The sequence below is a fragment of the Garra rufa genome, chromosome 18 (genome assembly GCF_049309525.1).
Source record: "Garra rufa chromosome 18, GarRuf1.0, whole genome shotgun sequence".
Taxonomy (NCBI): Eukaryota; Metazoa; Chordata; class Actinopteri; order Cypriniformes; family Cyprinidae; genus Garra; species Garra rufa.
The window spans coordinates 33,727,292-33,753,709 of NC_133378.1; the positions used below are offsets into that span (position 1 = coordinate 33,727,292).

At 31.6% G+C, this 26,418-nt stretch overlaps 1 protein-coding gene across 1 annotated transcript in view; it reads right to left on the reverse strand.

Annotated features, from left to right (window-relative positions):
- acap3a (ArfGAP with coiled-coil, ankyrin repeat and PH domains 3a) overlaps window positions 1–26,418 on the reverse strand; it is a 102,358-nt gene that overhangs the window by 754 nt on the left and 75,186 nt on the right. The window contains exons 11-25 of the mRNA XM_073823018.1: window positions 22,714–22,826; window positions 19,740–19,791; window positions 19,167–19,267; window positions 18,965–19,076; window positions 16,918–17,126; window positions 14,456–14,525; window positions 14,249–14,343; window positions 13,943–14,160; window positions 13,678–13,779; window positions 10,807–10,899; window positions 10,479–10,699; window positions 10,061–10,170; window positions 7,993–8,103; window positions 6,425–6,486; window positions 37–139 (exon numbers count right to left, since the gene is read on the reverse strand). Of these exons, the coding sequence (XP_073679119.1) occupies window positions 37–139; window positions 6,425–6,486; window positions 7,993–8,103; window positions 10,061–10,170; window positions 10,479–10,699; window positions 10,807–10,899; window positions 13,678–13,779; window positions 13,943–14,160; window positions 14,249–14,343; window positions 14,456–14,525; window positions 16,918–17,126; window positions 18,965–19,076; window positions 19,167–19,267; window positions 19,740–19,791; window positions 22,714–22,826 (1,772 nt within the window). The remainder of the gene's footprint in view (window positions 1–36; window positions 140–6,424; window positions 6,487–7,992; window positions 8,104–10,060; window positions 10,171–10,478; window positions 10,700–10,806; window positions 10,900–13,677; window positions 13,780–13,942; window positions 14,161–14,248; window positions 14,344–14,455; window positions 14,526–16,917; window positions 17,127–18,964; window positions 19,077–19,166; window positions 19,268–19,739; window positions 19,792–22,713; window positions 22,827–26,418) is intronic.

Here is a 26,418-nt window from a genome sequence, read left to right on the forward strand (position 1 = left end):
CTTTTTACAGATGCCTAATGGATGTCATCTAACTACCTGAAGGAGTGGCGGAAATGAACACTCCTCCGTTTCAGCTTCTCAGGATTGTGGGATGCCATGTGGGAAAACTCACGGAAAATGTCCAGGTACGTGGTGTCACCTAAAATAGGATCAAACACAGTTAATGTGACTGTACATATAACTAAAATGCAGCTAATGTGAATGGATGCTTTTGTATAAAATTGATGTAAAAAAGGTAAATAGTTCTCTTATGTTCAAAGAAGCTTTACTAATGCAAAAGCAGGCCCTTGAATGCCAAAGTAAGAAGATCAAGTCTATTTCAATGCAATGTTTTAATGCACTTCAGACATTTAGAGTGAGAATTAAAGGGACAGAAAGGACTGAAATAAGTCTTCTTGTGCCATAGTGTCTTTGTACTGTCTTGGTAACCATGGCAACAACTGAAACTTTTGAGGGGACAAAGACTGGGTTTGAACACTTTGCTAAACTGTGTGAATTTCTCATGCTTGATTTACAATGAGGAGACTGTCCCTGTCTTCCCAGGATGGGTACTCATGCGTACTGACTAGTGCCTGCACAACAACCATTGAAAGAAAGATCAAATTTGAGTTTTGTCACGTTCCGGTTTAAATACAAGTTCTAGTGAATTTTATTAACTTACAATGAAAGTCTATAGGATAACCATAAACCAGTTGCATTTTTGTGATTTAAAAACCACTGCCACTGAATAAAAAATAAAAAAATGTAAATGCGACTTTTTATCTTACAATTCTGACTTTTCTCTCACAATTTATAAACTCACAGTTCTGACTGTTTTTCTCAGAATTGCGCATTATTATTTTAGAATTGTGAGATATAAACTCGCAATTCTGAGAACATATCAGTCTTTTTTCCCATCACAATTGCAAGTTTATATCTCACAATTCTGAGAAAAAAAGTAATAATTGTGAGATACAAACTCGCAATTGCGAGAAAAAAGTCAGAATTGCGAGTTTTTATCTTTAAGTTTATATCTCATAATTCTGACTTTATGACACAATTGCGAGTTTATATCTCAGAAAAAAGTCTGAATTTCAAGAAAAAAAGTCAGAATTTTGAGAAAAAAATGTCAGAATTGCAAGATACAAACTCGCAATTGTGAGAAAAAAGTCATAATCGCAAGTTTATATCTTATAATTCTGAAAAAAAGTCAGAATTGTGAGTTTTTATCTTGCAATTCTGACTTTATAACTCACAATTGCAAGTTTATCTCACAATTCTGAGAAAAAAAGTAATAATTGTGAGATACAAACTCGCAATTGCGAGAAAAAAGTCAGAACTAGCAATTGCAAGTTTATATCTCATAATTCTGACTTTATGACACAATTGCGAGTTTATATCTCCGAAAAGTCTGAATTTCAAGAAAAAAAGTCAGAATTTTGAGAAAAAAATGTCAGAATTGCAAGATATAAACTCGCAATTGTGAGAAAAAAGTCATAATTGCAAGTTTATATCTCATAATTCTGAAAAAAAGTCAGAATTGCATGTTTTTATATCTCGCAATTCTGACTTTATAACTCACAATTGCGAGTTTAAATCTCATAATACTGAATTTATAACGCAATTGCGAGTTTATATCTCTATTCTGAAAAAAGGTCAGAATTGCAAGAAAAAAAATCAGAATTGCATGTTTTTATATGTCGCAATGCCGACTTTATAACGCACAATTGCGAGTTAAAATTTCATAATTTTGAATTTATTATGCAATTGCGAGAAAAAGTCAGAATTGCGAGATACAAACTTGCAGTTGCGAGAGAAAGTCAGAATTTCGAGAAAAATATCAGAATTACGAGAAATGTCATAATTGATTTATCTTGCGATTCTGCCATTATAACTTGCAATTTCAAGTTTATATCTCATAATTCTGACTTTAAACGCAGTTGTGAGTTTATATCTCACAATTCTGAGAATTGTTTTTCTCAGAAAAAAGTCATAATTATTAATAATTATATTGTTTAAAAGTTTAGTTGCAGTTGCGTTATAAAGTCAGAATTATGAGAAATAAACTTGCAATTGCGAGTTATAAAATCAGAATTGCAAGATAAAAACTTGCAATTCTGTTTTCTTTTTTGCAATTGTGAGTTTATATCTCACAATTCCAAAAAAAAGTCATAATTTAGAGGGGAAAAAAAGTCAGAATTGTCGCAACTCGCAAACTCGCAACTGCAAGAAAAGAGTTTTTATCTCGCGATTCTGACTTTATAATGCAACTGCCAGTTTATATCTCACAATTCTGAGAAAAAAGTGATGCAAATGAGCAATTCTGAGTTTTTTTTTTTTTTTCAGAATTGTGAGATATAAACTTGTCAGAAAAATGTCAGAATTGTGAGATAAAAAAAAAAATCGCAATTACCTTTTTTAATTTTTTTTTTTCAGTGGCGGAAATGAGCTTCCATAGGTACAACATAAAAACGATTTAAGTTTTTATATGTATATATATGATATTTATTAATAATTATATTGTTTAAAAGCAGTAAGATTTTTTAAAGAAATTAATACTTTTATTCAGCAAAATTGATGGTTTTTACAAAAATATTCGGCAGCACAACTGTTTTCAACATTAGCAATAATCAGAAATGTTTCTTGAGCGGCAAATCAGCATATTAGAATAATTTCTAAAGGATCATGTGACACTGAAGGCTGGAGTAATGATGTTGAAAATTCAGCTTTGCATCACAGGAATAAATTACAATTTAAAATATATTCAAATAGAAAACTGCTATTTTAAATTGTAATAATATTACTGATTTTTCTGCATTTTTTTATCAAATAAATGCAGCCTTGCGTGAGCCTAAAAGACTTTTGAAAACATTTGACCAATCCTTAAACGTTTGAACAGTAGTGTATTCTTGTGTCATACATTTAATATATAACACATAACTTTAACCGTCATGTTCTGGGGATTTGATTCATTTGAAATAAAATGAAAGAATAAATAGTTTTTTAGAATAAATATTAGTGTTTTAAATATACAGTAAACACAAGAACAGTATTTGAGTGTTAAACTTTAAACAAGACCTAGTCAAACGCTTACAGCAGCAAAATCAGTAAGTTGAGTTAATGCAGATGTTATATAATAATGCAAAGCACTACAGAGAAGAAAGAGGCAGGAGAAGTAAAGGCAAGCACAAGCAGTTAGTACTTCAGTCACGTTTCATTTATTGTCATGATTCTTTTCTGTTTAGGAGGAGAGAACAGATAAAAGGGCAGAAACGAAGAGCAAAAAAGAAAAGGAGCAGAGGCTCTAATTTACAGAAGAATGTTCTGTTATACAACATCCAGACATATTTTACAAATGACACCGACATGAAAAGAAAAGCAGAAATATGAAAGCAAGCAATAAAAGGGTTATGTGCTACAGCCACCATCTAGAACATAATGTTAGTCTTTTTTTCCCCTTTGGCTGCATGGTTCACAAAACTTAATTTGTTACATTGGGAGTCGTACTGATTTGATATTCACAAAACAAAATGTTCATGTTAAACAGAAAGTGCTACGATTTCATTGGTCACCGAACAACCAATGACATTTTACCTCAAACATATCAGGGAAAACTTTGAGTAATCGCCTGTTCACAAATCACAGATAACACGTTTATAAATGAACTTTCTCTCAACAAGTGCTGGTTCTGATTGCTTTGGAGAACAGGTCCTCGTAAAACCAACATGTCTGTGGTCTTTGGTTGGGATCTAGAGTTGATAAATCTGTCAGAATCAGACACAACATGACAACAGAATCTACTGTATTTATGGCTCCCATATAATAATAGTTAAGACGAGAGTTCATCTTTTATTCGTAAGTTTTGGCGTAGTGTGACGTTCATTATGAGAGTTCATTTACACGCAAAGATTCATGAACGACAAAAAGCAGCAGGAAACCAAACAGACCAGAGCAACAGCAATCAATGCACTGAAGATAACAGAAATTAACGAAGAAAAATGAAACTTTCGCATTATATATTGAGATGCACTACCGTTTAGGTTTTGGGTCAGTAAGATTTGCTTTTAAAGATTCAAAAGTTACAGTTGAAGCCAAAAGTTTATGCACACCTTGCAGAATCTGCAAAATGTTAATTATTTAACATGAATTATTCAGATCCCACAAATTCTGTTTTTTCAGCATTTTTGTGTATTTGAACCCTTTCCAACAATGACTAAGATTTTCAAATGCATCTTTTTACACTGAGGACTCATATGCAACTATTACAGAAGGTTCAAATGCTCACTGATGCTCCAGAAGGAAAAATTATGCATTAAGAGCCGGGGGTTAAAACTTTTTGAATTTAAAGATCAGGGTAAATGTAACATATTTTGTCTTTTGGCGAACATGTTAATATCTTCTGTAGCTTCTGAAGGGCAGTTCTAAATAAAAAATAATAATATTTAGGCAAAATAAGAAAAATGTACACATCTTCATTCTGTTCAAAAGTTTTCACCCCCGATTCTTAATGCTTGGTTTTTCCTTCGGGAGCATCAGTGAGCATTTGAACCTTCTGTAATACTTGAATATGAGTCCCTCAGTTGTCCTCAGTGTGAAAAGATCGTCCTCAATATGATACAGTCATTGTTGGAAAGGGTTCAAATACACAAAAATGCTGAAAAACCAAACAATTTTTGGGACCTGAAGGATTTTTCTGAAGAACGGCAGACAGTTTAACTGTTCAGGACAAACAAGGGACTCATGAACAACTATCACTAAACAAAAAAACAGCTGTGGATCATTCAGGTAACAGCACAGTATTAAGAATCAAGTGTATGTAAACTTTTGAACAGGGTCATTTTTATAAATTCAACTATTATTTTCTCTTGTGGACTCTCTATGTAAACATCTGTAATGTGAAATATCTTATTCAGTTCAGTTCTTAATAACAAATAACATGCATTTTGTATGATCCCTCTTATTTTGGTAAAATAATTAACATTTTGCAGATTCTGTGAGGTTTATGTACATTTTTGACTTCAACTGTATTATGTTATAAAAGATTTCTATTTCAAATCAACAAATACATTTCTATTAATCAAAGAAGCATCATTTCCAATATTGATAGTAATAAGAAATCACCAAATCAGCCTATTAGAATGATTTCTGAAGGATCATGTGACACTAAAGACTGATGCTGAAAATTCAGCTTTGCATCACAGAAATAAATTAAATTTTAAAATATTTTCAAATAAAAAACAGTTTTATTAAACTGTAATAATATTTCACATTATTACTATTTTTACTGTATTTTTAATCAAATAAATGCAGCTTTGATGAGCATAAACGACTTTACATGAGAAAATTTTACTGACCCTAAACTTTTTAATGTTAATCCTTGATTTTAACACGCAGTAATTTAAATTGCCTTTTTGTTTTTGGTGTCATACCTGGAGTTGCAAACAGTACAATTCACAAGTATGTTAAGTTACAAAAATACAATCTGTTACCACTATAAAAAAACAAAAATCGTTGTATCATTGCACTATTGCTCTGGGCAGTACTCAAAAAAAGTCTTGTTGTAAGCATTTTCTACATAAAAAGAACAAAAACAACAGTGAGTTAATAAAAAGTGCATAACAGTGGCATTTCAGTTGACAAAAATCACATTTTCAGTTAGTAGATTAGTAGACACTTTATACAATTATGACGTATAATAAATCACAGTTTTTGACCCCTCTCCCTCATGCGTTTGCAAGCACAAAACACAGTTTTAAGCGTCCGATCCCCGTTTAAACCACGTGTACAAAAATGCCACTAGAAGAACACTGTTAAAATAGATAGACAGCTGCCTAGCATACTGTATAATACTGTTTGAAGTGTAAGTGAAGAGTGAAAGTGCAGCCAGATGTGTGAATAGAAGCGAACGCTGAGGGTTAGTTCATCAGTCAGGTTAGATATACGAATAAGGGCTCTGTAAGATCAGCGAGTGCAATAGTTACCTCACAGGTAATCTTCATTATATAAACAATGAGACAAAACGGTCTTGAAATGAGTAGCACCACTGTTTGCTAGGCCGAACTACAGTATGGTGGCCAGTCAGTCATGTGACTAATCTGAAATCTGCAGCATGTGAAGTGGTCAAGCTAGTTAACCAGATCTGGGGCTTTGTTGAACAGCCCTATCATTTGGAGAAAGATGAACCCCATGGACTGGAAGTTCACCTGATCAACCATTTGGACCAGATAGAAACCATTTAAAACCACCTGAAACTGGTTTAGCAGGATTTCCCGACAAGACCGGCCTGTCTTTACAGATAAAAACATAAACCCGTGGCAGGTCTTGTGGGAATGATGGGAAAAAGCGCTACGCTGGGCTCTCTAGCACTCGGCTATGTTAAGACAGATAAACTCTTGTATGCATTTCTTATACTGCTGTTCTGTAGGACTGCTGCTAGAATATTGACCTGGCTGACCGAACGGACCCTCTGATTCGCGCATCTCCTCGTTCATACGTGCTAGACGTAACCTGTGGAGAAAGAAAAAGAGAAAAACAAAGAAAGGTTTGATTAGATTTTGAACTTTTTGCTATTTCTTATACACTACCATTCAAAAGTATGGCGTCAGTATGAGTTTTTATGTTTTATGTGAAAATATTGTGAAATATTATTACTATTTAAAAGAACTATTTTCTATTTGAATATAATGTAAAATGTAATTTATTCCTGTGATGCAAAGCTGATTTTTCAGCATCATTACTCCAGTCTTCAGTGTCACATGATCTTTTAGAAATCATTCTGATATGCTGATTTGGTAGCCTGGAAATCCAGAGGTCTCGCAAGAGCACAATTTGAATTGTCTCTGCAAGACACTCTGGCATTGAGCAATGATGCACGTTACTGCATTACATAAGCAGTTCTGGGAACCAATCAAATCGGTGTATCTGATGTAGGCGGGCCAGAGGCGAGCTAAGCTGATGACGACAGCGCTGCGACGTCCGAATCATGTAGTAAACATTGAGAGATGGCTAGATGAACACCAGTTGTTTGAAACGGCTTCGGCCGCTACAATGAACGAGTTAGACTTGGCTTTTCATATAAAAGAGGAACAGAAAACCGCGCTCGAATCGTTCCTTTGCAAGAAGGACGTTTTTGCTGTTTTGCCGACTGGATACGGCAAGAGTTTAATCTATCAGTTAGCTCCGCTGGTAGCAACTGTAAGCGTATGGGGCTTAGTGAAAATTTAGTGATTGGTCGTGGCGTTATCCAATTGCGTGCAGTGAGAGTTTCAAATGCATGCTTGGTGCCGCCCCTCGAGTTAGACCCTTTTCATTGCTCGATGCCAGACCCTTAATCTTAATAGATTAGGGTCTGGATTTTTTTCCAGGCTACTGATTTGGTGTTGTGCTTCTTAATATATTTGGTGGAAATGTTACACTTTTTATCAGGGTTCTTTGATGATTCTAAAGTTCAAAATATAAATGTCTAACCAAATATGTGACCCTGGACCACAAAATTAGAAGTAACACGGGTGTATTTGTAGCAATAGCCAACATTACATTATATGGGTTAAAATTATCACTTATTATTATTATTATGCAATAAATCATTAGGATATTAAGTAAAGATCATGTTCCATGAAGATATTTTGTACATTTCCTACTGCAAATATATCAGAACTTAATTTTTGATTAGTAATATGCATTGCTAAGGACTTCATTTGGACAACTTTAAAGGTGATTTTCTCAATATTTAGATTTTTTGCACCCTCAGATTCTAAATTTTTAAATAGATGTATTTGGGCCAAATATTGTCCTAACAAATCATTAATTAATGGAAAGCTTATTTATTCAACTTTTAGATGATCTAAACATCTAAAACATAAACTTTTGATCAATATTATGTATCCTTGCTGAATAAAAGGACAAATTTCTTTGATAAAATATCATCTTTCTGACTCGAAATCCTTGAACAGTAGTGTAAATACTGTCTGGGTAAGAAGCAAATAAACATGCATAGGAACTTTTTAAACTTACAGAGTAACTATATCAGCGTTGGCGGCTTGAACCGCTATGCTCAGTGGGTCCTGGCCATCCTCATCACCATCGTTCTGGGTCGCTCCTCGTTTCAGGAACAAACACACTTGACTGGAAACATCAGAAGAAAAAAAATACAGTTATAAAAAAACTGTACTCAAGCATTGAATATTTAATAATTAGCTTAATGCGAAACTGCATACACCGTAACAGACCAGACCGGCTAAAACGATTCAGCATCTGAGAACTTACAAATAAATATCACAAATTTTGACTAATTTCACGATTTGATTCTAATTAATCGACTTAATGTATGATTCCGATATTTTGGATATATGTGAACCTGGACCACAAAACTAGTCATACAGGTCAATTATTACATTACATCTGAAGACTGAATAAATAAGCTTTCCATTGATGTATGGTATGGTTAGGAAAGGACAATATTCGGCTGAGATACAACTATTTGAAAATCTGGAATCTATAGGTGCAACATTTTTTTTTTGAGAAAATAGCCTTTAAAGTTGTCCAGATGCATATTACTAATCAAAAATTAAGTTTAGATATGTTTACGGTAGGAAATTTACTAAATATCCTTATGGAACATGATGTTTACTTAATATCCTAATGATTTTTGGCATAAAAGAAAAATCATTTTCATTTTGACCCATACAATGTATTTTTGGTTATTGCTACAAATATGCCCATGCTACTTATGACTGGTTTTGTGGTCCAGGGTCACATATATCAGGTAAAAGTACATGCCAAATTTTCTCAAGGAAAAAATAAAATCTGTTAATATTGTAAAATATAGATCAGAGTCAGTTTGTACTACATTACTATAATATTGAAGGTTAAAATGAACTGATTTGTATACAAACGCTTACATTACAATCAATGCAATTTTATAATAATAAAGTCACAATTATATAATTATTCATTTTTGTGTTCATTTTCAAATGTAAACATTTAAATGGTGGCTGTCATAAAAACTTAATGGATTTATTTAAACATAAATTAAACACTGAAGAACATAAAAAAAGTCAAATTGTGCATATATTTAACACTAAAGAGTTTATGGTGACTGAGTATCCTTTTTCTGAGGTAAATGTGACGTTACGTGACATTGTTTCAAAGGTGTTATACTGACATCTTTGTGCAGTTGAAACACTGACTGAGTGATTACATGAGACAGGATACGGATTTCGGGAAGTTTCACTCATTAATTTAACGTTTGGATGTTTATTCATGTTTATATCATGCTAAAACTGGTATTAAAGCGAAGGAGACAATCAGTTCATGTGAACTGAGGCGCTACAGCGATCTGTCACTCCACATTAAACAGTGCTAAAACGGCATTTATTGTTTGAATATTGTAATAAACTGGACATAATTTGAAATCTTAGACTCTGTTTCATAACAAAAGTAACGAAGCACAAAGCATATTGCGATTTATTGGATGGGATGCGTGCTACATTGTTCAGTTCATTAACTGAAAACAGCAGGCTAGCCTAATCAATTCTTGGAATTTAAGAATTTATATTGTTTCATAAAAATGAGAATCAATTAAAATCGAGATATCAATATTTTTTACCCAGCCCTAATTGTCATAACATGTTCATTGGACATGTGCCAATGCAAAACCATGTTATTCTCTTTTAAATGTATTGGAGTACCTTGTAAATACCACAGTACATGAATATAGTAAATATTCAGTACTACTATATATAATAAAAGCATGACAAGTCCTCCTGGGAAGTTTGTATTTTATGGGTTTAGAAGTTGTAATTACAAAACCAGGCGATTCAAATAACTTTAAATTGAGCAAGATGAAGTACTATTTCTGCATTAAAATTCAACTATATTTTTTAAATCTGTATTTCTTACTGATGCACCCTCAACTCAGAAACTCTGGGTTTAAAGAAAATCTGGCTTTTCTTGCTCATAATTATGACTTTGTGGTGACATTCATGTTTGTTCAACTTGTATACTCATCTATTTGACATTCCAGTGCACCAAAACACAGCAAAAGGCGTCTATAAATCTGTTTTACTAAGCATGCACTCACCCGGTATGGCCTAAATATGTGGCGTGATGCAGCGGTCCTCTTCCCCTGTGATCTCTTTGGTTGACATCGGCACCATTTTGGAGCAGAAACTCACAGGCTATCAAGGAACCCTGGACATTAAAAACCAGAGGATTAGGGGTTTACAATCACAAAAACAGCATGTGGATATTTTGCATGCCATTAGCTGGAAAATAGATTACTGTTTAACTGATAGTTCACCCAAAAATGAAAATTGTGTCATTAATTACTCTCTCATGTCCTTCCACATGACAAAGCTCTCAGATTTAATCAAAAATATCTTAATTTGTGTTCCGAAGATGAACGAAAGTCTTACAGGTTTGGAACAACATGAGGAGTAATTAATTTTGGGGTGAATTAATACTTTAATATATGCATCTGAGTTTTTGTAATGACTCACTCCAATCACAGCCTGAATAAGGGGGCTTTTCCCCTCATCCTCTTCATTCACTGAGCTGACGTCAGCTCCATGTGCCAGAGCTTCAGCCATGACGGGCAGATTTCGTGCTTGACAGGCCTTATAGAGTAATGCTCCGGCATCCAGTTCTCTCACATCTTCTGGATCTGACGCCTCTGGCTCCAGTTCAGCCTCATTACTGGAGTCTTCTGACACCTCACACTCTGTATTTAACAGAAACACATGTAACACATGATCCATCTGCTTCAACAGTCAGTATGGCGAATAAACACTTGGTTTACACCATCAAGTCACACAATGGTTCACTCACCCTCCTCTGTGACACTGTCCACCACAGACTCAAACACCAAGACATCAGTGCTGCCATCAGTACTGCCACCTAAGCCACTGTCACTGCTCAGACCTGCAGGACCAACACAAGCCCACCACGGGCGCATTACACTCTAGAGTGTCAATAACACCCAACGTGCACTGACAGCGAACATGATGAAATGATGTGGCACAGTTATACAACTATATGAAATGACACAACAAAACAAAGCAATATAAAGCAGAAAATGCAAAAGAAAAGCGCAAAATACAGTAAAAAGAAACAAAAAACAACAGGGCTCGCAAAATTTCAAAATCCCTGGTAGCGAAAATTAGTTTAACTAGCCTAAATAAAAAGACGATTTTTTAATGTAGAAACCAGATAGGAGTCAAATGTCAGACAAAAACATTTTCAATACACAAATATTGGCAAATATCAAGGAAGGAATTTTATTTGACCATTTTCAGGGTACCTGTGTAATTTCTGACCTTTTTAAGAGCTGCACAAGTTAAATGAGCACCTTATAAGCCAGGTAGGACAATGTCGATAGTAACAAATTAAGCCATGAAATGACATGATTTACAGTTCAGATATAGGTTTTCACAAATTTCACATTTTTTTTAGCCTTTCAAACATATAAATTATTATCCTCAAAAAAATTCATCAAACCAAGGCACTCGGAAATATAAAAAGCCTGTATTCACATAAAGGATTTTTATATGAGTTTTTTGAGGACATAAAAGAATCCCGTAACCGATTCAAAGATTTCACACCCCACCAGCATATTTTGCACACTTTTGGATATATAAATGATTATATTAATTTAAACCATAATAAATGTTACTGTCCTAACTATTTAGATTTTTAGAAGGCATTTTAAACATTTACAACTCTATGTATTTGATATTCACACTGATCTCAACGAACAGCAGAAAGGCTTATTGGAAATGCAAATTCATTCTGTGCCACAAGGTGGCGCTTTTGGAGGAGCATAAATTTAGCAGTTTCCTGATAACGGCTGCACAGAAAGCAGCACCATACTCATAAACGCAGCCTTATCAGGCATTATAGGTAAGATAAAATGAAAATGCCAACAACACGTTTCTGAGGACAGTCAGTTCAGTCATTCAGAGATACACTCACATAAAGACATCTGCACTGCATTTTGACTTGAAGTTTAATCCAGCCGTAACGCAATTTTTGTCTTTCCGTCCCTAACCTCTTGAAATTAAAATTAAGACTTGAAACTTTTAACAGACTTAAATTTGATAAAACTATTTAAAATAGCCCGTCGGGCAGGGCGATGATACATTTTGGTAGGCCGACTGGAAAACACAATAGCCCTGGGGCGTCGGGCTAGCGATTTTGCGAGCCCTAAAAAAAAAAAAAGAAACAAAAATACAAAGCAAAATGTAAAACAAAGCAAAATAAAAAAACAACCAACAACACAACACACAGAACAAAACAAGAATAGCAAAAAAACAAAAACAGAGCACAGCAAAACAAGAAAGAAAAACACAAAACAACAAAAGTAAACAAAAACAAATGAATGCCAAATGCAAAGCAAGACAAAGCTAAAAACAAAAGCACAGAACAACAAAAAATAAAACACAAATCAACAAAAGTAAACAAAAACAAAGCAAAGCACAATGCAAAGCAAAACAAAGCAAAAATAGAAACAAAATAACAAAACTAAACAAAAGCAAAGCAAAATAAAGCAAAACAAAAACAAGAAACACACATAAAACAAAGCAAAAAAAAAAGAAAAACACAACTCAACAGTTAAACAAAAATGCAAAGAAAAAAGCTAAAAGTAAAAAAAACATGAAATAACAAAAACAAGGCAATAAAAACAAAGCAAAAACCCAAACTAAACCAAAACACAAAATCAACAAAGTTAAAAAAAAAAAACTAGATGCAAAGCAAAAAGCTAAAAGCAAAAAAAACTTTAAATATAAACAGAAAGAAAACAACAAAATTAAACAAAAGATGCAATGCCAAATGCAAACCCAAGCATAACAAGAAAGCAAAACACAAATCAACAAATGTAAATAAAATCAAACCAAAGCAAAAAACTAACCAAAACAAGAAAATTACATAAAAACAAAGCAAAGCAAAACACAAATCAACAAAGATAAACAAAAACAAATCAATGCTAAGTGCAAAACAAAGCCAAAAGAAAAAAAAACACAATAAATATAAACAATAACAAATTAAAACAAAGCAAAAAACAAACAACAAAAGTAAACAAGAGACAAAATGCAAGGCAAAACAAAAAAACTAAATAAACCAAAACATAAATAAACAAAAGAAAACAAAAACAAAGCAAATTTCAAAGCAAAAACAACAAAAAAGCAAACAAAAACAAATCTAAGCAGAATGTATAGCAAAATAAAGCAAAAAATAATATATATATATATATATATCAAAGCAAAGCAAAAAAAAAGAAAAACACAAAACCAAAATATATAAACAGATAGCAAAGCAAAATAAAGATAGAAACAAAAAAGAAATATAAACAAAAAAGTTCAAATCAAAACAAAGCAAAAAACTAAACAAAAAATCTAAACCAAAACACAAAGCAAAAAAAAACAACAAAAAAACCCCAACAGAAGTATATAAAAACAAAGCGATACAAAAACAAATCAATGTAAAAATGCAGAGCAAAAGATAAAAGCAAAAAACAACACATATAAACAAAAACAAAGCAAAACAAAATGCATAGCAAAACAAGGCAAAAAATCCATATATATATATATATATATATATATATATATATATATATATATATATTACACACACACACACACACACACACACACACAAAATCAAAAGAAATTTATTTTTTTTTGGTCAGAATATAATACTTACTGCGAGGCCCTGATCCAGTGTCAAAATATGAAAAAAGGGAGTCCAGCTCATCTGGGCAAAAGAGGGATTCCCGCCTAAACTTTCTCTCCAGAGCAGCAGTTGCTGAAAGGGGGGGGGGGGGGGGGGAAATGTCACTTTTAGTTTGAACTTTTACCATTTCTATTACAGCAATTCACACAATACCATGGTATTATAAGCATGGTTAAGACCCAAAAACATGGTGCTTTCTTGCAGTTAATAAAAAAATTAATAAATGATTGACTACCTGAGGAAAGGGTTGCAGGAGACGCACTGCCTGGCTCCTGTCTGTACTTGCGGTGTGTTTTGGGGACGGTGGTGGCGCTGTTATGTCTCCTGCATTTTCTGGGGTTCCATCGGCGCTCTGATTTTCTCCCGCCGTTGACCACAACTTCACCCGTCATCATCTTCTTCAGGAACTTCTTCTCCACATACTTCGCTTTGATCCAGGCCTCCTTTTCTTGCCTTAAAAAACAAGGCAGCGATTAAACACTCAACATTCAGATCCCCAGAAAAAAACCCACTTGTGTTTGTGTCTCTCATCATCACTCACCTGGAGCTGCTGGGTCCTGGTTTCTTGAGGCCCTGCCCTTCACAGCTGCCTTCATAGATGTGGTTGATGATACTGTTTCCTAGTTCACACATCAGCTGCATTACAACAGAACAATCAGCAGTTATTGTCAGAGCGTGTTTACTCATGTCACACTGAAAGGTCAGCCAAGAGAGATTAGGATGAAACAATCTGGATATTTGAGCAGACCTTAAGTAACTCCGGTTCCCATGAGTCCAGGGTGAGAGAACGGACCTTTGAACAATGTACTCCCAAACTCCTGTGGAAAAGATGGACAAACATTGGTCAAAAATGTATTTTGTTGGACTTTCAAAATGTTTCATTATTGGATACAACTTTCAAGTGCATTTCTCTCTAGTCTATATGCCATCTTGAATGCTTGTCACAGAACATTTTGGGATTGTTTTCATATGCAATGCTGACATAATGACAAAATTATTGTACACGTAACCTAAAAAAAAGCTCAAAATACATTTGCAACGATCATCATCACTTTTTAAAAATTTTCAATTTTTTTTTATTTACGTAAAATTGACATAAATCTAATGAAAATAGTTCAGTAGTTAAGTATGATAAAAATAACAATAATAATAATACATTTGCATAAATAAAATTGCATAAATAACAGTGATGATAATAACAATGGTTATTGCTGTTATTAATTTTTTTACTATTGTTTTTTTTCTTGTAGTCTAATGATTTTCTATTTTATTATTTTTATTTACATTTTTACATTTTTCCAAAAGTGATAATAATAACAATGGTTATTGCTATTATTAATTAATAGTAATATTATTATTTGACTATTTTTCCTAAATAAATTTGCTTAGAAAATGATTCTTACACTTACGTGTATGCATTTAAATAAATAAAAATAAATAAATAATGACAATAACAGATGTTGTTTTATCATTCTTATGAAATAATTCAGCAAAAATATTATTATAATTATTTAACAATTTATCCTATATAAATAATGATTCTTTCATTTACATGTATGTATTTAGCAAACAATTTTGCAAAAATAAAATTGCATAATGATAATGGATTTTTTTATGATTCTTATTTATTAAATAATTCTGCATAAATAACATTTCATTAATAAAAATGATGAAGATGATAATGATGGTTTTCTTTCTTGTAGTGTAATGATTTTGTATTTAAATAAAATTGCATAAGTAACAGTGATGATAATAACAATGGTTATTGTTATTATGAATTATTATTGTAATAATAATAATTTAGCAATTTATCCTAAATAAAATTGTATAAATAGTGATGTTTACATTTACATTGATGCATTTAGCAGACAACTGTACAAAAATAAAATTGCATAAATAATGATGGATGTTGTTTTTATAATTCTTATTTATTAAATGATTTTGCATAAATAAAATGTCATTAATATGCTTACATTTATGCATTTAGAAAACAATTTTGCAAAAATAAAATTGCATAAATAATGGATAATGCTGGATGTTTTTAAAATTCTTATTTATTAAATAATTCTGCATAAATAAAATGTCATTAATAATGATGATGAGGATGATAATGATTGTTATTATTTTTCTTGTAGGCGAATGATTTTCTATTTAAATAAAATTGCATAAATAACACTGATGTTAATGCTTATTGCTATTATTAATTACTATCATTACTATTATTATAAACATGTTTTCTTAAATACAATCGCATAAAAAGCAATGCTTACATTTACATTGATCCATTTAGCAGACAATTTTGCAAAAATAAAATTGCATAAATAATGATAATGATAGTCAAATAATGTTAATGACAGTCAAATGATTTTCTATTATTGCAGCAAAAACAGAAATAAAACAATCATTAAAAAACATTTTTGCATACTGTATCTGTTACTAGATACAAAAACACAAACAAAGAGTATTCTATCAATCATAAAAAAGCAGCATCAGTCAATCTCTGATTGTAAACTTGAGAAAAGTTTCTGATCTGAGCTGCTGAAGTTCTCCAAGGGCATCAAACTCCCACCATTCACAAACTCCAAACAATTGAAGCGAGATGTTTCCCACTGGAGCTGAGGAGAGCAGCACTGGGCCGGCTGACATCACTAGACAACACGCTTCCCTGAGAAACGCAGCGGCGGCCCACACTGTCATGTAAATGTGCATTCTGCCTACTAGATCAGCACGTTTCCAGGCAACTAAGTTAGAACGGGTGAAGACTGTGTGATGGTGAGCCACACTGTCTGGAGCACAACACTCATGTGAGCTCAGAGTGAGAGGTGTGGCAGTAAGAGCATGAATATTCATAAGGTAGTTGAGACACAGCTGACTGCATAAACAGCCTGTGTGTCTCATGTTTTAAAAATGAATCTGATTTTCAACAGGTCAAAAGGTTAACAAATTCCATGAACTCCTAAAAGAGCTCACATTATGGAAAAAATATTTTATTTGCTCTTAAAATGGAGCAAAGGACATAAAAGGCACAGTCACTGACCTTCTCTCTCGTCCCAGCAACCCTATGGTCACTGGCTAGCCTCCGACTAATGAGAGAATCAAATCTGACCTAATCCAATTATGAGCCAAGGGGGGAGTGCCACAACACATTTACAGTCATCACGACTTCTTTTGGTGTAATGGATCATGGTTATGATCACTTCTACCCCTTACCTGTGAATGCCGGAGCACTCGATGCAGAGCAGGACGCCCAGATTGATGCTGGCCCAGCGTGGGTCGGCCTGCCCACAGTCACAGCACTGCTGGTTTCCTGGCAGACACAGGATACGCTGCAGAATGCTCTCACCCCTCCCACTGCGCTCTCTGGGCTCATTCGCTGAGTCTATACTGCTGATGGAGGGCGAAGCGGTCCGGTCCAAACGCTGCAGACAGACACACAAAAGAGCACAGAGTTATTTGGGGGAAAATATAATATATAAGCTTTAAGTATTAGTAGCAAAAATGATAACAGACTTAGGAAGCCTGAATCACTAATGTGAATCAGTTCTTTTGAACTGTAGCTTTTAACCAGTTGGTTCAAAATGCTAATTTACTGATTCATTTTCATCAAAAGGTTTACAAAAAATATTATTTATTTAGTTATTTATTTTTATACAGTTACTTAAATCAGAACTTTCAGACTACAAAACTGTCACCAAGCTTAGAATGCATTTGTAATAATAATAATAATAATAATAATAAAAATGGCATTTATAACAATAATAATAATACATGCATTTATAATAATAATATGAATAAAAAGATCATTATGTTAAATATTATTATTAGAAATATTATTATTGCTTATCAATTTAGCCTAAAACAGCATAATAATAATAATGATGATTGTAAAGATTTTTATTGTTGTTATTATTAACAGTAATAAGAACAATGACAACAACAATTAATATTATCATTATCGTTTTAAAAAAATTTTCAAAACGCTTTTTTTTTAAAGAAATATATATATATATATTTTTTTTGCCTTTTACAGTTACTCGAATCAGAACTTTTAAACTACTAAACTGTTACACAACTTAGAATGAACCATTATCTATACTTTTCATTATTAGATAAACTATTATTGTTATCATTATACAAAATAGTATTTTTTTTTAAAGAATTGTATTATTGCCTACCAACTTTTCATTATTGGATAAAATATTAAGTATACACAAAATGTAATAATAATAATAACAAAAACAAATCCATTTATAATAATAATAATAATAATAATAACTATTATTGTTATCATTATACAAAATATTATCGTTATTATTAGAATTATTATTATTGCCAACCAGCTTTTCATTATTGGATGAAATAATAAGTATACACATAATATAATATAATAATACTAATACTACTAATAGTAAATGCATTTATACTACTACTAATAATAATAACAACTATTATTGTTATTATTATACAAAATATTATCATTATTATAATGATAATTATTGCCAACCAACCTTTCATTATTGGATGAAATAAGTATTCACAAAATACAATAATAATAACAATAATAATAATAAATGCATTTATAATAATAATAGTAGTAATAATAATAATAATAATAATAATAATAATAATAATAATAATAATAATAATAATAAATATTATTGTTATCATTATACAAAACATTAACATTATTATTAGAATTATTATTATTGCAAACAAAATCTTTGGATGAAATATTAAGTATACACAAAATTGTATAATAATAACAAATGCATTTATAATAACAACAATAATAATAATAATAAATTATTATTATTATTAGGCCAATTTTCCCTAAAACGGCATAGTAATAATGATGATGCTAAAGTTTTTTGTTATTATTAACAGTAATAAACAAAAATTAATATTATCAGTATTGTTTAAAAAAAAGGTTTTATTGTAGCCTAAAGATGATTATTTTAAGGAATTAGTTCAAAACACTAATCATTCTGTAACATTATTAGTAAAATATAAATGAATAAAAAAATATATTTAATTATTATTATTATTATTTTTTTCATATGAATCTACTTGACAACAGATTATTGTTTGACACATGTTTGCACTGGAAAAAATACACTTATTTCACTATTTCAATGTTTTTTTACTGTTATTTGAGTATAAAGTGACTTTGTAACAGTTTGTTTGATTGTTTGTTTATCTGATTAAACTGAAGCTAATTCTCTATGTCATATTGATTTAGCATGTTGACTGTACAAACCTCAATGTAATAATTATCTGGACTCTCTCTGTACGCTGAGGCGATACTGGCTTGAACCGCCTGGATCCAGGCCTGCCGAAGTTTCTCTGACTCCGCCTGTAGCATACAGCTCCTACAATATACATCCATGCAACACAATTACTACTAGTTACACAAGTCTTTACAAGCCTTTACTACAAACAAAGGTTTGAGCTTTACTCACTTGGTGGGCGACACAACCTCAAAACAGAACCTCCTCTCGATGTCCTCGCAAGGTTTGACAGAACAGAGTCTCAAGTCCTCCACAACAACCGTCAGCGAATCCTATGGAGGACCAAGACACTTCAGTAAACCTCTAAATTTGCTGACTTAAAGAAAAGCGCTTGAAATAAACCCATTTCACTCTGAAATCTATTCAACAGCACTGCGTCACAGTCATTGAAGCAGACTCCCTGAGCAAGCACTTCGCCTGAAATAAATGGACGTCATTCTCCAAACAGATGCATGCATTGATTTGTCAGGGAATGAGTTTGTTATCTTCTCAAAGACTGAGTGCTCTGCTCTGGAGATATGCTGCCTGGCTAAACTACAACTACTGTATCTAATAGCTCAGAGTGACCTGTGAGGTGAAGATTCACCATCATTGATTGTGAGCTGAAGAAATCTGCTGATACATGTCGTGACTCTCTAGGTACTGTATAATGAAGCTGCTCGTTAAAATCAAAGACTGATTACTTAAGCTGTCTAAACCTGTCTGACTTATGTGTCCACTTAGTAAATGCTGATTTGAACTCACCTTTAGTTTCTTCTGATAAACCAGCTGACTGTTTTGGATGGAGAACCACCGCCTGAACGGAAAAAAAAAAAAAAAAAAAAAAAAACAGGGATAAAAGAGACAAGGAATTAGTTACTAATGACTTATTTTTTATTAACTAATCATAGGCATACTAGGTTTCAAAAATGCTAAATATTATGTAATTTTACTATATAATGATATATTGGTTTTATAAAGATTATCGAAGGATATTATGGAATTTTTATGTATATCGATATTGGACATTTAAAACTTAATATATTAAGTATTAAATGTCTATTATTGATATCCATTAAAAGGTCAATAAAAAGTAATTTCCCGTTTTTACTTGTATTATCTCAGTCTATCTTTTTTTAAGTTATCTATTAACTATAATATTCATTTAATATAATTCCATAACACAATTGATGAATAAATAATAACTGAAATAAACAATATTAATATTAACAATAATAAAACATAATATAATAACACTATTAATTAAGTTCTTAATGGATATTAATATTGGATATTTAATATTTAAAGTTCATGCTAACTTCCCGTGTTTTTACTTTTATATGACTTTTACTGTCTTTAACTTAAAGTTAATAACTACAAAACTGTTAGAATGGACTGTTATTTGTAAATTTAATTTTTGAATAAAATATTTTGAATAAAATATTTAATAATATAAATTTAATAATAATAATTTATTATTACCATAATTATTATTTTAATAATTTATTATTATTATTATTAATAATAATAATAATAATAATAGTAATAATCGTAATAATAGCAGTATGTTAAATAATATCTGTACTTTTCATTATTGGACGTAATATTAAATATATATACGAAATTTAAAAATAATAATAACTGTATAATAATAATAATAATAGTTATTATTACTATTATTGATATTAATATTAATTTAACAATTTATTATTATAAATTAATAATAATAATAATAATTATTATTATTGTATAATAATAATAATAATAATAATAATAATAATAATAATAGTTATTACTACTATTATTATTATAATTATAATTATTAATTAGTATTATTATTAATAATAATAGTAACAATCATAATTATAATAGTATATTAAATAATATCTGTACTTTTCACTATTGGACGTAATTTTAAATATATTCAGAATTTAATCATGATAATTGTATAATAATAATAATAGTTATTATTACTATTATTGATATTAATATTAATTTAACACATTTTTTTGTAAATTAATAATAATAATAATAATAATAATTATTATTATTATTATTGTATAATAATAATAATAATAATAATAATAATAAGTGTTATTACTTCTATTATTACCATAAGTATTAATTAGTATTATTATTATTAATAATAGTAATAATCATAATTATAATAGTATATTAAATAATATCTGTACTTTTCACTATTGGACGTAATTTTAAATATATTCAGAATTTAATCATAATAATTGTATAATAATAATAATAATAATAATATGCATTATTACTATTATTGATATTAATTTAACAATTTATTATTATTAATTAATAAGAATAACAACAATAATAGTAATAGTTATGATTATCATTATTATTATTCATATTAATTTAATAATGTATTATTAATTAATAATAATAATAGTAGTGAGTATTTTTATTTTTATAATTAGAGTTATTATTATCTCGTCTGTTGTTTATCGCAAAACAATTTTGTATAAAATGGCATAATAATAAAGAGGATAAGTTGTTTTATTATTGTTATTATTATTAACAGTAATAACAACAACAATATAATCATTATTGTTTAAAAAAAATAGTTTATAAAATTATTTAAACTCTATATTTTAATGTAGCCTAATAATTATTTTTTTTATGGGAATTAGTTCAAAACACTCAATTAAATGTTTATTTGTAAATCATTCTGAAACATTTTATTAGTAAAATGTAAATTAATAAAACATATTAAATAATTTTTTCATCATTATTTTAATAAATAATAATAATTATCAGTAGCATTAATCGTATTATAACAACATATATTTAAATAATATTATTATTTGCATATTATTCTACCATTTCAAATGCACAATTTTTTACTTTTCTATTACTCTTTCTATTTTTCTATTACTCTTTTAAAAATATAATTAAAATAAATTCCATAACACAATTGTTTTAAAAACAACAGTTTAAATAAATAATATTAATAACTTTTAATTGAGATATTAGGGTGTTTTAATAGATATTGATATTGTTTTTTTTAATATTTAATTCTCATTTTGCCTGTTTTTATTTTTATATTACTTTTACTATCATTAACTTACTCAAAGTTATTTAAAAAGGTGTTTAAATAACAATTTAAAAGAATTCCATAACGTTTAATAAATAACAACTGAAATAAATAATAATAATAATAATGATAAAAAATTCATGCTCACTATCCCTGTTTTTATTACTTTCACTGTCGTTAACTCACTCGAAAGTTATTCTTTAAAAAATATAATTCAAATAATTAAATATCATAATTGTTTAATAAATAATAATTTAATTTAAAAAATAAAAATTAATTAATTAATTAATTAATTGTAATTTAATATATTTTTCCTACCGTACTTTAATGTTGTGATGCAACAAAAATGGCCAATTTTAGTTTTTAATATTTAAATTTTTATTTATTTAAACAGAATACCATATTATGTAAATATCTGTAACATTAAAATTATATCAGTATCAAGCCAGAATTTTTATACAGTGCATTCCTAAATAATTATGATTGTTGCATCCCTAAAACCCACCCATGACCTAGTTGCATGCCTGATTAAAAGCAAATCAGGAATATTCAGATTCATAATCAACTGCTATGGGATTTACAATGGCAGATTAATTTCAGTGAACAAATATAATGAATTAAATTACATCCAGAAAACCCAAATTACAATTCAGAATATATGCTTATATCTCAACCCACCTATTCCATGTTTTGAAGGCATTACTGGCCCTTTTGAACAGATAGCCCTCCATCACCAATCCGTTGGGCGCATCCACATTAAACTCCAACTTTGGGTCATCATAAGCAAAGTCCTGCATGACAAAACAACAAAAGTGAAGGCCATATACATGAAATAAGCTCAAACAACGAATGCATCAAAATACATTACATTCTCTGTGTGGTAATACTTCATTTTTAAACAGGAGGTTGTAAGTCGAGCAGATGCACAAATTCACACACAACACTTTCTCTCTATGTATCTACAACACTAGGAGTGACTCATCCAGCGCTCTCAGATGTCCCACCAGAGCTTTTCGACGATGACGCAAGCTGTTGCGTAAGCATGTGAACCTATCCAACCGATTACCACCGATGAGCTTCACATATTCACACTCGCCACTCACAATAATGGCCCTCTTCCTGTTTCAGCAGCACACTCAATGCTTTCAAGCCTGTATGTGAGAGGTGAATCATCATAGGAGGTCCTTATGGCAACAACCTCCTCCGTTCAGGTCACTTATATTGATTATCTCTGAGTGGAGGAATGATACGCTGTCAGCCAGGGCTAACACTTTAGCCATCACATGTGCTTAATGGTATACCATTAAAGACTCAACGAGACATAGAGAGCACCGGGCGGAAGTGACTCCACAGGAAAGACTTTAATAAAAGTCCAGTATTGAATGAGAAAGTTTAATGTAGCGAACTCAAAGGTCTTCTGAGAAAACACCCCTTAAAGGATTAGTTCACTTCCAGAAAAAACATTTCCTGACAATTTACTCACCCCCATGTCATCCAAGATGTTTATGTCTTTCTTTCTTCACTCGCAAAGAAATTAAAGGAGAAGTTCACTTTCAGAACCAGAATGTACAGATAATATACTCACCCCCTTGTCATCCAAGACGTTCATGTCTTTCTTTCTTCAGTCGTAAGGAAATTACTTTTTTTTTAGTTTTTCGAGGAAAACATTTCAGGATTTTTCTCCATATAATGGACTTCTATGGTGCCCCCGAGTTTGAACTTCAAAAATGCATCTTCAAACGGCTCTAAACGATCACAGCCGAGGAAAAGGGTCTTATCTAGCAAAACGATGGGTTATTTTCTTAAAGGTCCCATATTGTCAAAATCGAAATTTCCTGGCTTTTTTCATGATAACTGAGATCTAGGGGCTATGTAACTACCATGTAAGTTTCAAAACAGTCAATCCACAGTTAACTGCACACAGCCTGTTTAAAGTAGCTGTTCCTTTTCACGAGCCGCTGTGACTTCCGTAATAATATGACGTCCGATCTACTCAGTCACTGCCTTCAGTCACCACCCTGAGCACCAACCACCGTCCCACTCTCCTTTTGTGAAACCTCGACAACTTCGCGCCCATGCCATTGCTAAGCAACAACAACACGAAAACAAGTGGAGAAAACCCTGTTCAGTCGATAGATGTCAAGCTACATCATTACACAGGCTTCCGAACAACGTTAATATAAGAGACCACTGGCACATCAGCTTCAGCCTCTTTCACAGCCATTCTGGAAAATACATGGATAATGTGTCCCACGATTTGTTCCAGAATTGCTTAATTAAGTTCATTCACAGTTGTTTTCCGGAATCTGTGCATGCTTTACACACAACCCGTAAAGACATGTGACATTTGGATGTGAGATGTAATGCGACGCGTACATTTCACTAAACTGAAACTAACCTGATTTTCAGCGCTGATAGTGAGGAGCGGCCTGATCGCTGCTTCATTCCACTTTGCACATATTTTCTTACTTTAATCAGAAAACAACAGGCCAATCAGAAGAGAGGCTCATGAATATTAATTAGATGGGCCAAAATCGACCTGTTCTTGACAGAGCTCCAAAAAAAGGAGCTGTAAAAATATACTGAGACGGATTTTGGCAGTTATACCGCAGATATATATTCTTAGGGACATCAACAACTAAAATAAAACTGCAGAAATATGTACAATATGGGACCTTTACAAAAATTTCAATTTATATACTTTTTAACCTCAAATGCTCATCTTGTCTAGCTCTGTGTACTCTGTGTAGAGATTAAAAAGTATATAAATCGTAAATGTAGAAAATAACCAAGATAGATAAGACCCTTCTTCCTCGGCTGTGATCGTTTAGAGCCTTTTGAAGCTGCATTTTTGAAGTTCAAACTCGGGGGCACCATGGAAGTCCATTATATGGAGAGAAATCCTGAAATGTTTTCCTCCAAAAACATCATTTCTTTACGACTGACGAAAGAAAGACATGAACATTTTGGATGACAAGGGGCTGCGTACATTATCTGTAAATTTTTGTTCTGAAAATGTACTACTCATTCTAGGATTTTTCTCCATATAGTGGACTTTAATGGGGATCAACGGGTTGAAGGTCCAAATTGAAGTTTTAATGCAGCTTCAAAGCGATCTCAGCCAAGGAATAAGGGTCTTATCTAGTGAAATGAACAGTCTTTTTCTAAAAACAATAAAAATGTATATACTTTTTAACAACAAATGCCCGTCTTGCACTAGCTCTACAATGCGCATTTGTGACTTCACACATTATGTAATCTTGTTGGAAAGGTCATGAGTGTTTAGTTCTTCGTCTGTGTAGTTTAGTTCAAAAGGGTAGGGTCTCAATCTCATTTTTTCTTCCAACTTAAAAATTGTCCGGTATTGTGTTTCACCTTTTTTTTTGTAAAGGGCGTTTTCACTCCCGGCTCTTAATGCATCGTATTTCCTTCTGAAAGCATCAGTGAGCGTTTGAACCTTCTGTAATAGTTGCATATGAGTCCCTCAGTTGTCCTCAGTGTGAAAAGATGGATCTCAAAGTCATACAGTCATTGTTGGAAAGGGTTCAAATACACAAAAATGCTAGAAAACCAAAGAATTTGTGGGACCTGAAGGGTTTTTCTGAAGAACAGCAGGCAGTTTCTCTGTTCAGGACAAACAAGGGACTCATGAACAACCATCACTAAACAAAAACACAGCTGTGGATCATTCAAATAACAACACAGTATTAAAAATCAAGTGTATGTAAACTTTTGAACTGGAACATGTTTAAAAATTCAACTATTTTCTCTAAAATAATTAACATTTTGCAGATTCTGAAAGGGGGATGTAAACTTTTGACCTCAACTGTATACAGATTTATTATTTTGCACTCCTGACATAAATGAATAAATTATTGTCACTGCAACAAAGTTTTATCAAAACAGTGGTCAAATATTGAATCTTTCGTGATGTTTTAAAATGACGTGAAAGTGAAACAACAACCTGAGGCTGTCAGGGATCTTAAGAGAGGTTTTTTTTGTAATTAAGTGAAATTTACTAGCAATTTCTGAGCAGAAACTGTTGAAATGTAAACCCCTACACCAAATTTTCATCAGCGTGTGTTGTAAACTACACTGACGCCACACTGATTAGAGATAAACAGGGTCATTCATCACGTCTTCATAACTAGATCATTTCACAATCCAAACAAACACCCTTGAAAACTCTCAGCCCTCGGCTTCCTATCTGTCTGTGGCATTGTCAAAACTTTCAAAGAGTTTTGGCCTCTCGTGAACCCTCTGAAGACCTCGAGATAAAGCTGCTTCAACACTTCAGCAGCAGGTCTGACAGAGAATAGACGTTTGGCTGAAAGAGCTCTTTGAACACAAACACTGCGCTCTTGCATCTTAAACTAGATTGCG